At 47.9% G+C, this 12,122-nt stretch overlaps 2 protein-coding genes across 6 annotated transcripts in view; one reads left to right on the top strand and one right to left on the bottom strand.

Annotated features, from left to right (window-relative positions):
- The window catches only part of Tmtc1 (transmembrane O-mannosyltransferase targeting cadherins 1), a 173,161-nt gene that overhangs the window by 97,909 nt on the left and 63,130 nt on the right, over positions 1-12,122 (bottom strand). The window lies entirely within an intron of this gene.
- LOC110562287 (small ribosomal subunit protein eS4, X isoform-like) lies at positions 2,645-3,607 on the top strand. The gene has a single exon (XM_021659007.2). It carries the CDS (start codon positions 2,743-2,745, stop codon positions 3,529-3,531), a length of 789 nt encoding a protein of 262 aa, XP_021514682.1. The 5' UTR covers positions 2,645-2,742; the 3' UTR covers positions 3,532-3,607.

Below are 12,122 nucleotides of genomic sequence, written 5' to 3' on the forward strand. Positions count from 1 at the left end.
CATCAGCAGTGGTAAGAACAAGCAACCGTGCACGCCAGACATGTGTTCTGCGTGAAATATGACGCCCTGTTTACCCTTCAGAATAATTCCATGAGACCAGAAAAGTAGAATAATTTTTAAACCTGATTTCTCAGTGATGCATTTCAATCATAAGAAAAACATGCCACTTCAACATTTTATTTACTTATTTGTGTGCTTATTTATTTGTGAGACAGGGTGTCACTAAGTAGTCTGTTGTACTGCCCTGGCACTCAGTATGTAGCACAGGATGGCCTCATGGCAATCATCCTATCCCAGCCTCTATTATACTAGGGCTAGAGACGTGTGCCACCAAACCTGGCTATCGACACTTGAATTTTAGCCAAATTCTCCATGGAGTTTGCACATTCCTTAGAAAGCTACAGAAAGCAGCAACAATAACAAGGTCCAAGCCCCCACAAAATCAATGGAATAAGAACCTCGGATCCAGGCTTCTGTCCTTTGTGCTCATGGCTCACATCAAGACTACTGGCTCCTGCTTTCTTCCTCTATTAAAAAACAAAACAAAACAAAACTATCTATATAGCCTCAGAGCCCCTAAAAGATTGTAATTTCTAGATTTTATCAGTGATGACATCATAAATAACTGGAAAAAATAATAACTGGAATAATAATAAATAACTGGGGGAAAAACACAAAGAAACCAAGTTTCAAGAGAAAAGGATGCCATGGCACCCAGGAAGGAAACATTAGCAGATATTCTGCTTTGAAGAGGTAACTGAAAGCTCAGTGTACACAGTGACTTGGCACTGGCACAGGAGAATGTTGTGGTACAGTGATTTAGCACTGGCATGGGGGACTGCTGTCAAATGAAGCGTTTTATCCACCTTTAGATCAAGATTACCCGAAGTGAGTTCCTTAACTTATGCTCTCTCACATCCCAGCCTTCCGTCTGCAAAGCAGGTACCTTTGACTGCAGACTGACAACTCTCTGCCCATCCAGGGTGTCCTTTCCATTCTCAGATCAACTCCAAACTGAAAGCTGAGCATGCTGAGAGATACTTTCTGAAATTTTGACTTTGAAGACATGTTCTCCAGGACCTTGAACTTAGCATGTTCTAAAATGTCTCTATATCCTTAGACTGAGCATGCTCAGGAATGCACCCACCTCTGTGTTTTGTCATCTCAGAGGCTCACTGCTGAACTCACCTTTTCTTATTCGTTCTGAACTTTGGGCTGGCTGGTTCAGCTCAACTGTTCTGGCTCAAACTCCTCTCCCAGCTGACTGATTCAATCTGGGTTTTCTCTCAGCTTCTGAATTGCTCTGCTTGGCTTCAAACTAACTCCAGCCATTTTTTCTAATCTTCTGGCTCCTTCTCATTCTCTGTCTCATTCAGTCTCCATCTGAGTTCTCTCTCTGCAACCTGTCTCTCTATTAATGTCCTAGGTAAAAACCTCCTTTCTCTTTCTGCATTGTTTCTTAAGTAGCTTTCCTTCCCTCTCTCATCTCATGAGAGTTGGGCGTATCCCATTCTGTCAAGTCTTTCTCTGATTCGTCACTGTTTCTGCCACTCAAATAGATACCACTTTCAAACATGGGTGCTTCCTTCTACCAACAAACTTTACCTTCATTGTGTGGGATTAAAGGTGTGTACCACCACGCCTGGACCTAAGCTTTTCTTTACCTGAAACTTGCTCTACACCAGGCTGGCCTTTAACTCATTTCTGCTTGCCTCTGATTAAAGGTGTGTCTGTTTGTATTCCAGCCAGAGCACACAGACTAGAAGGTTTTTGGGTATGATCTCTTGCCAGAACAGCCATGTTCTGAATTAAAATTCTTCTACAACTATTTTTGTACGTATGAGTTCAAGTTCTGAAAGAACTTTCAATGAGCATCCATCAAAGGTCAGTGCATGAAGGGGTGCTGAGGTTGAAGCTTTATGCTTTCCTGTGTAAGGGGTGACTTAGAACATCCAAGTGGGAAACCACAGGAGAGGAGGCTGGGTTGATAAAGTCACTGAGCCACGAAATGTCGGGCCAGCCAGCCTCACAGAGGTGAACAGGAAGCAGCAGAGTACACTGGAGTACACAGTGGAAACTAGAGCTGATATCTGGGAGGAGAGAAGATGAAGAGGGTAAAGTCAGCCATGAGTGTAATCCCAGCACTCAGGTGGCGCATGCCTGTGATCCCAGCACAGAGGAACGCGGATCTCTCCAAATCAAGTCCAGGACAGCCAAGACTACACACAGAAGCCCTGTCTTGAAAAAGAAAGAGAGAGAGAGGGAAGAGGGAAAGAAAGAAAATTAAAGTGCTTAGAATGGTATAGGCACTTTGTCTCTAAACTTAGGGACCCGAGTTCAATTCCCAGGCCCCGCACAACAGGAGAGCATGAACTCCCAGGAGTATCATGCACACGCATGCCCACTACAGAAATAAAAGTAATAAAAAGAAGAGTATGAAACATGTATTCGAGTGAGTTTTCTTGATCTACAGCCCGCACTGTCCCTGAAGGCAGGCGGCACATCACATTCATCTCGTTACATTCGGCCAAGCACAGACCCTGCTAAACTCCGGAGTGCTGGCAGGAAAGGCCACAGGGCCCTCTCAGCTCCGCTCTTCCGGCTTCCTGCCAGCAGGGGGCGCCCGGAAGTCCCGCCCCGGAAAAAGACCCGGATGGGCGTGGCCTCTCCAGCCGCGCGCGCACCGGGCCTCACTCGGTCGTGCTCCGGGAAGGGGACGGGCCTGCTGCCTCCTGCTTCGCCATGGCTCGCGGTCCCAAGAAGCACCTGAAGCGTGTGGCCGCTCCGCGCCACTGGATGCTGGACAAGCTGACCGGCGTGTTCGCGCCCCGCCCGTCCGCCGGGCCGCACCGCCTGCGCGAGTGCCTGCCGCTCGCCATCTTCCTGCGGAACAGACTCAAGTACGCCCTGACGGGCGACGAGGTGAAGAAGATCTGCATGCAGCGCCTCATCAAGGTGGACGGCAAGGTCAGAACCGACGTGGCCTACCCGGCGGGCTTCATGGATGTCATCAGCATCGACAAGAGCGGCGAGAACTTCCGCCTGGTCTACGACACCAAGGGCCGCTTCGCGGTGCACCGCATCACGCCGGAGGAGGCCAAGTACAAGCTGTGCAAGGTGCGCAAGGTGTTCGTGGGCACCAAGGGCATCCCGCACCTCGTGACGCACGACGCCCGGACCATCCGCTACCCGGACCCGCTCATCAAGGTCAACGACACCGTGCAGATCTCGCTGGACACCGGCAAGATCACCGACACCATCAAGTTCGACACCGGCAACCTGTGCATGGTGACGGGAGGCGCCAACCTGGGGCGCATCGGCGTCATCACCAACCGCGAGCGCCACCCCGGCTCCTTCGATGTGGTGCACGTCAAAGATGCCAATGGCAATGGTTTCGCCACGCGCCTCGCCAACATCTTCGTGATCGGCAAAGGCAACAAGCCGTGGATCTCCCTGCCCCGCGGGAAAGGCATCCGCCTCACCATCGCCGAGGAGAGAGACAAGAGGCTGGCGGCCAAGCAGAGCGCGTGAAGGGACCCTGAGGGGCGCTGGGGCCTTTGTTTACACTTCATGTAGAGCAGTATGTTGAATAAATGGAAGCACGCTTCATTGTGGTCCCCTGTGTTTCTTCCCGTGCCGCACTGGCGCATCGTGGGGAACTCCCCAGATGTGTTACCTCGTTTTGAGAATGAGATGGGAACATGCAGGGCTCAACTACCCATGCTGGGAACAGCCCTGGCACTTCACTAGTCCTTTAAGGTGCCAGGGTTAGGGTCCGGTGCTTAGGTAGCAGTGAAATCAGAAAAACGTCAGACTTGTAAAGTCAGCCTCCTTACCAGCAAGTGTCCACAAGCAGTAGAGAACCCCAGAAGTGGATCATTAGAGAAAATGCTGAAATGTCATCCCTAACCTGTAGTCCATTGTGTATGACGTCAGCACTACGCTTTCTGTTGCCAGGGTTTTCTTTAAAACTCAAATAGAACTATAATCTTCTCTTTCAGAAAAACCACAAGTTTACAGAAGCAGCAAACCCAGCACAAGGAAAATAAAACCGAGGCAAGGCTTACCAAGAAACTAAGTGCATTATGAGAGAGCATTCAGTTATCATCAGAACAGCAGCTTATAGGCAAAAAGAAAAAAAATTCATAGCATTTTAATGTCAATGAGCCAGAAAAGTTAAATAATAGCTTTCCAGCTTTGCCCTTTTGCTAGCTAAAAGATTTCCAGGGCAGTTTTATGGTATTGACTAGAGGAAGAACACTTGAATTTCAGATGTTTGTGAACTCCCAGTTAAGGAAACTAAATATTTTTGTTTTCTTCCACTTCAGAGCACACTTGTGAATACACATCCAAAGATGGGCGTTAGTGCAGGTGGCCAGGGAGGGCGGAGGCTGGCCGATCCTCCGAAGCAGCTGTGAGCTCCCTGACCTGTGAGTACAAACCTGGGTCCTGCAGAGAGCAGCGTCTGCTAGCCACTGCGCCACCTCGAGTCCCAAAGAGAAGGACTTTATTTGTGAAGAGATGGTTTTGATTCTAAATTAGAGCTAAGTCCCTTTAAGTGAACTGGCATCTGATAATTTGCTAATGTTGTACCCAAACTTAGGTCACTGGTCAGAGTTTCTTTTTATTGCTGAAGACACTAATCAGCTGTGTGGGAGATGGGATGGTTGTGGGTGCAGCTTGCTATAGCTTGCCTAGCACAGGGAATGTTCGGGTTCTGTTTTCTTTTTCAAGACAAGGTTTCTTTGTGTAGCCTTGGCTGCCTTGGAATTCAGAGATCCACCTGCCTCTGCCTCCCCAAGTCCTGGGATTACAGGCGTGTACCACTGCAGCTGGCAAGGGTTGTTCTTGTTTTGTTTTTAAATTATGTTTGAGTGTTTGCCTGCATGTATGTGCAGCACCTGTCTGCCTGGTTCCCTTAAAGACCAGAAGTGGCTGCCTTGGGACTGGAGCCACACATGGTTGGTAGAAAACGAACAGGTCCTGTGTAAGAGCCAGAGGTCCAGTTCAGAGGAAGGCTTGGGTCAAGCCTCACCGTGCAGATCAGTTCTCTGTCCCCAGTGTCTGTGCTGGCAGCGCCATCTTGCCAGCCCCATTCGAGATTTCAGTTGCTAACACCGTGAAAATAATCTCTAGAGGCAGACCTGGATTTAATTCTGGCTACTTCCACCTGGGTACAGCTGCAGCTTGGAGCAAGCGCAGGAGCACGGTCCAAACACGGGAGGCAGGAATGCGCACGCACACAGTGGTTAGCAGTGTATTCCAAAGATCAGGGCGAATCATCCCCGTGAATACACACACTTTTTCCCAAGTCATCGGTAACATAGAAAAGCCTACTTCAGATATGTTATTCTGTGTTCAATAAAACTTAAAAATATTTGTTTTTGAGACAAGGTCCCCTGTCCCTGGAGAGTGTTAACTTTCCTGTGCGGCCGAGAACGTCTGGTTCTTCTGTGGGCTGATACTACAGGCTTCTGTCCAGCAGCCAGGCTAACCCAGCCAGTCTTTCCAGTCCCCTGGCTCTGGGGATCACGTCTCGGCCTCCCAGGGCTGGACTGCAGGTCTGTGCGGTACTAAGGATTGACTCCAGGGCTTCCTAAACGCTAGGCCAGCACGTCACCAACAGCTGCACCACCAGCTCCTAACGGACTTTTCAAACGGTTAGGGCCTGGAGACAGACCTCAGCTGCTTAGAGCGCTTGCCCAGCACGCACAGACACCTGGTTCAATTCCCAGCCCGGGAAAAATGGACGTGCGGAACCACAGTCCTAAAGTATGCAAACAGCCCTTGCGGGCGTGCTTAGGAAAGACCGTTTTCACGGAGCCTCGGGGAACAGCCGGTTGGCAGAGGACTGGGGGTGCTCGGCCATCCCAGCAATCTGCCCGGAACTTGGACCTTCCGCCTTCATTTAAATTAGAGAAAACAAGCCAAGACCTTTCTTGTCTAACACAGCACCTAAACCAAGGTCCCAAGGGCATTTTTACTCAAAGAGCACGCACCCACGTGCAGCTCTGGGCTCTCAAAGAGACAGTGCCTTGCTGCGTACACCAGACTAGCCAGAGCGCCGCCTGCCTCAGCCTCCCGAGTTCCAGGATAACGGCGACAACCACCGGCCTGTGTTGACAACGCACGCGAACCAGGATGCTGAGTCAGTTCTTTCCTTTAGTGTAGGGCACGCGCGTGGGCGCAGGCGGGTTGTTTGCAGCGAGAGGTTTCGTTTGGTTGCCTGCGCGGCCTCGTGCGCATGCGTGTTAACGGCGGGCGGTGTCTGGAAGCATCTTCTCTGTCATGGCCTCTCAATCAAACCCCAGCGCGGACTCGGCGAGTTTCCAGGCCTCTTGCCTCCCAAGGCTGGGATTACAGGCAGCCGCCCAGCACACCCAGGGTCCAGTCGGGTCTTCGGGACCTGACCTCCGGGCCTGACACCTCCACAGACCACTACGCCCTGGGCCAGGCGCGAGGACTGGAGGGACTGCTGGGCCGCCTCCTGTGTGCGCCCTCCTCCCGGGCCCACGCTCTTGAAGCCTCTGCCACCCACTGCGGCGAGCCCCGCGTGAATGCTCACGGCCCAGCTCCGTTCTTGAACATTAATTACGGGTGGAAGTGCAGTTAGCCCAGCCTTACCTGAGCACGTCCGCACCCAGCACCTCACCCGCACACCGCCCTGCCGACCCTGCTCCGGAGGTGCAGGAAAACTCCATAGCGTCGAAGCCACGCCCTTTCAGCGTAAGAATCATTCTGACTAAAACAAACTTACTCCAGAGGCTATTAGAGCGCTTTTGTAATAGCTAGTGAAAACGGGAAGGAGGGGGGACCGGCCTCTGAGGACCGGGTCTGCAGGCGCATTCTGTGCTTTAAACATACGGCTTTTCTTAGGAGGTGAGATGGGAGAAAAACACGTAATTTGAATCTCAAAATAGCGTAAACCAAGCGCCAGGCAATGTAGGAGATGGGAATCTCTATAAGCCCAATTACTAAGGCATATTGCTTTGGCATCTTGTATATGAAGTGTGACAATAAAGAAATGAGATCTGGCTTTTTGTTGTTTGGTTCATAAACTGGCACCGATGGAATTTTCAAAATAAGAGTTTCTAAACAATATTGAGGAATTCAGATTGAGTGGAACAAGTTTATAGCTAAGACCTTTTCCAAAGATAAAACTGGGCTGCTGCTGTGTAGCGGACTTGTGTGCTGAGACCAGTCCTAACACGTGATCCGCATAGCTCACTGTTGCCTGACAGTAAACTCAAACGGTGAAGAACACATACACCCGTCTTTTAGTTTTATAAGTCCTGGGAGCCATGGTTGAGTGGCAGAGCTTTTGTTTGGCGTGCTCAGTCTCTGGATTATCACATATAAATTCGTTATCTGGCTGCTGGGCGTGGGAGACGCTATCCTTTGAAAGTGGGATCAGTAACTAGGGAGCGGGCTCACTGGTGATTTATTCCACTGAGATCTGCCATAACTGCCTCCAGTTCTCTTTCCAGGGGTCCTGAAGGCCTCTAGCTCTGAGGGAAGTCTCACATATGGATCACACATACACGTGAATAAAAATTTAAAAACTAGACCACCTGGTCTAAGATGGATGGGCAAAGCTATCTCCTCTCCCTCCCCCCTCTCTCCTCCTCTTCCTGAAGATTTCCTTGCTTTCATCCTTTCTGAGGTATGAATGTTAGGATATAGAATGTCACGAATGCTAGGCAGCCATTCTACCAATGAACTATATATTCCCAGCCCTACTTTTACTTTAAAAAAAAAATCTTTTTTGACAGTTGTCTCTGTGTGTGTGTGTGTAAGTAAACATATTCAGGCCCCCAAACCCTTCTCTTCCCAGCTCTCTTTTGTACTTTGTGTTTTGAGACAGGTTCTTATTAGGGTGTGCAGGATGGCCTTGAACTCACTCTGTAGCTCAGGTTGGCCTCGGTGTTTGATGCTCCTGCCTCAGCTTCCCGAGATCCTGGGATTACAGGCTTGTGCTGCCAGACAAGCTTGAGAAGTCTATCGCTATTCCCCCCAGACAGAGAGGACAGCAACAGGCCAAGGGAACAGTTCTAACTGGGTGTGGCTGGGGGAGCAGGTGAGTTTATGGGGACTCGCAGGAGGATTCCAGGTGTAGTCACAGAAGGTTCCCGGGCAGCCGCCCATCAAAGCGTCTCCTGTACAGCAACCGTCGGCTGCTCACACATCCCTGGAAGGAGCCCAGGCACTTGCCCTCCTGCCCTTTTGGGGGACAGTGTTAATGAGCCCGATCTAGCCAGGTTCGTGTGAGTAAGCAGGGCCTGCAACAGCTCTGGTCAGCCTCAGCGCAAAGCACTGCCCATCCCAAGTGCTCTGAGATGAGCCAGTGAGCTGGCATGGGACACCACTACTCTGGACTCAGCTTCCAAGCTAACCGTTCTCACTGCCTGCTCGCCTTCTCACTGTCACCACAAGAATGTGAGCTGGCTCTCAAAGCACTGGCATGTGCTCTTTCTAATAGGGTGTCTTCCTCCTTGCCTGCCCACACCACACTCTTCCTTTATTCTCATTTTTTCTCTCAATAGCTTCATTATTTCACTTTTCTCAATTCTGTGTGGAGGAATTTTAATCCAGCAACATGGCTACTCTTACTAGAATACAAACATGCTTTTAGCACATACCTTTAATCCCTCTGGCTGGAATGCAGACACGCCCTTAAGTATACACCATGTTTGGAAGGAACATCTAATTGAAGAGCAGACAGTGATGAATGAGAAAGATTTGACAGAATGGCCATAGATAAGAGATGCTCAACTCTGAGAACAGAGAGGAAAGAGAGGTGACTTAAAAAGGAGTGGCGGGGGAGGTGGGCACAGGGAGGTTACGGGGGAAGCAAGTTTTACCATGACAGTTTCACGTAGAGAAGTTGCAGAGAGAACAAACTAGATACAGGTACAGACAGAATGAGCCAGAGAACAAGAAGGAGCCAGAAAATTAGAGCAAATGGCTTGAGTTAGTTTGAGGCCAAGCAGAGCAATTCAGAGGCCGAGAGCGAAGCCAGATTGAATCAGTCAGCTAGGAGAGAAGTTTGAGCCAGAACAGCCTGAACTGAACCAGCCAGCCAGAGTTCAGAAAGAACTAGAAAGGGTGAACTTACTTAGCAGTGAGTCTCAGAGGCTGAAAACATTCTAGGCCGAGGTTATATTATATGGAGGCTGGAAACTCCAGGACTAGGCCTAGTTCAGCAGACAGAGGCAGTAAGCCTCCCAGACAAAAACACATCAAATTCAAGTCTTTAGGTTATTTACTGCATGCCTTCTTACATATTAATAGGTGTGTCAAGAAGAACTTGCTTTACATGTTTTCCTTCTGAGGCAAACACTGCTGTGACCTGCATAACTGGCAGTGTTATGGTTAACTCTGGCCTGACAACCTTGTTGACACCCTGGATGGCCATGGTCCACCTCATGTCTACACACTGCCTCTGTGTCAACTTACGGCATAGGCTGTGCTCTCAGCAAGCTGCTGTAACTCCCACACAGCTGTTCCTCGGGGAACCATTGCGGGGCCCTGCATGCATTACATTCTGGCTACTTCATCAAATTCCCACCAGCCACTGATTTCAGAGGTAAGCTGTCAATAAGGCCCTGCTCCCGCTGAAGGTCTAGGCCAAGGTCCCTGCTGCCCCTTCCAGCTCCTGGCAACACTGGCGCATCCCTCCACTTCCTCTGCCTGCATCTGTGCTCTGATTTCTCCTAACCTGTCCTCTGAGGTTAGACGACAATGCTGAGGAGCAGCAGGGACCCCTCAGGTAATCCAGCAGAGTGCTCTCTCATGACCCATAGGCATAGTTTCATCCACAAAGATTCTTTTTCCAAATAAAGTCACATCCACAGGTCCTTAAATTTGTGTGGATGGTTCAGAGAACTGTCACATAATCCACTACACTATATAAACAAAATCTATTTTGTTTATATATATGTATGTTTATATATATATATGTATGTTTATAAGTATGTCAAGAGGCTTGACAAGACCCATATCAAAAAGCAAATAATTGGTGTAGCCTTGTGGCTCAGCTGTAGTTTCTGATTAGCTGTTGTGAGTTTGATCCCAGGCACCAAAATAAAAATAAATTTAAGTTTAAAAGACAAAAAAAGGAAAAAGGGAGGTATAGAAGGTCAGCAAAGGGTGGGTCTGAGGTGTCTGGGGGTCTGGCATGTTTAGTTGTGCCGTTTAATGGACATCTTTGCAGTTTAAGGTGACACTTTTAAAATAAAATTCTCTCCTAACATTGACTTGAGCCCTGCCACTCAATAGGAGAATCAGCAGAATCTGTAGGGTTTTATTTGGATTTGACATTCTCCGTTGTAACTTTATTTTTAACTTTTAATTTTTTTTTTTTGTTTTCACTGGAAGAAAAAGATGCTCATTTTAAATATTAATATGTACAAGTTGCTTTGTTACAATAAAACCAATGTGGACACACACACACAAAAGACAAGTCAGTGTTTCTCCCTTGCTGATTTATCCCTGACTGGAAAATAGCTTTCGTTTTAAAACCTAAGTCTTCAACCTGAATTATGAAGGAAAGTTTTGTGATGGATTTGAGTATGGCCCGTTGAGAAAATAGGAAGCAGCCTTTTCCTGACTGAAATAAACGTGGCTCACTGAGGCGTGAGCTGGCTGCACTTCCTCCTGTGTGGCTGCCCTGGCCCGTTCCTCCTTGTGACTGATGGCAGTTATTTTCTGACTCCTGTGTCTCTCTAGTGGTACTTTTCCAGAGGAGGTATGTTTGCCTACACCTCAAGCTGGAATAAAGCAAGCCCTATGATGAGCTTCGACAGTACAAGGAGGCAGCCTTTCTTATCACAGCCTTCAGTTCTGAGGCACAGCCATCATCAATGTGTAGGCCACAGGGCATCTGGAGGACCATGGAAGGGGCCACCCAGAGCTGGCTTAGGGGAAGACACAGTTCTGCTGCTTTGATGCCTTAAAAAAAATGACAAAATAATGTAATAGTAAATGTTTCAGAAATGACAACAAATGGGAAAGGTTGTTAGCTTTTGAAACCCAAGAGCTCAAAACAGTCCAGTTGTGAAACTGGAGCCTCACCAGTACTGGGACGCACCCCTTTTCACATCAATGCTTACTGACACCCCAAGAAATCTGAAGAATATTAAAAGAAATGTTTTGATTTACAAAGATCTGAGGCCACCTCGCTTACCCCAACATAACCTTTTTCCACGCTGTGTCTGTGCGTTACACAGAAGGGAACCTTTAACACTTGATTTCCAACACACCAAAGGACCGAGCGGGACATCTGTGTTCTTCAGCACCTCTACATCACCTGTTTTTACAGATGAGCGGTTACATCTCCTGGATTTTCGTGATTCCAGTGTTGTAGTGAGGACCAAGGTGTGACCCTAGGAATTACCGTCAACTTAAAGCTCACAACTGTTGCTGCTTTTGTTTTCTTACAAAAAAAAAAAAAAAAAAAAAGCATTTTACAATTAAGGCTATTGGTGCTTTGTCAAGCTATGCTTTCAAGTTTTAAAGTTTATGGAATGCACAGCACAGGTGAAGCTGAGCTTTGACCTCAGCACTGAGGGGAAAAAAAAAACAATAAAATATGTCAGTGTTTTCTTGGGACTATTAACATGTTACACTAGACTGTGAGCAGATATCAGAGTAGAATATGACAAAAAGGAGGTTTTAAGATAAGAAAATATGCCAGACACGGTGAGGCAAGTGGATCTCTGTGAGTTTGAGGCCAGCCTGGTCTACAAAACGAGTCCAGGACAGCCAGGGCTACACAGAGAACCCTGCCTCAAACAAACAAGCAAAGATAAGAAAATATTAAGAAAAAATCTGATATATTCAAGAAGGATCCATATGAATTAATAATCTTTTAAAAACAATGTTTATAATTCACACTCAAAATATGAAGAACTTAGTTCAACATTAATAAACATAGAAGAAATCTTATTCTTTTTAACGGAAAAGTGAAAAGAAAGGCTGTAAAAGCTTCAGAAGATGGACGCCTATAGAAACGCTGTCTTGGAAATCCTCCTCATTCATTGTAGAATTCATTCACTTAGCCATATGTGGCTTAGCCTGTGAATGTTCTATATCAGGAGAAAGCAAGCGATGGTCCACAGATA

The sequence above is a fragment of the Meriones unguiculatus genome, chromosome 5, assembly GCF_030254825.1.
Source record: "Meriones unguiculatus strain TT.TT164.6M chromosome 5, Bangor_MerUng_6.1, whole genome shotgun sequence".
NCBI lineage: Eukaryota > Metazoa > Chordata > Mammalia > Rodentia > Muridae > Meriones > Meriones unguiculatus.

What these genes read in the sequence shown, in the direction of transcription:
- LOC110562287 (XM_021659007.2), top strand. Translation starts at nt 2,743, where the DNA reads ATGGCTCGCGGTCCCAAGAAGCACCTGAAGCGTGTGGCCGCTCCGCGC.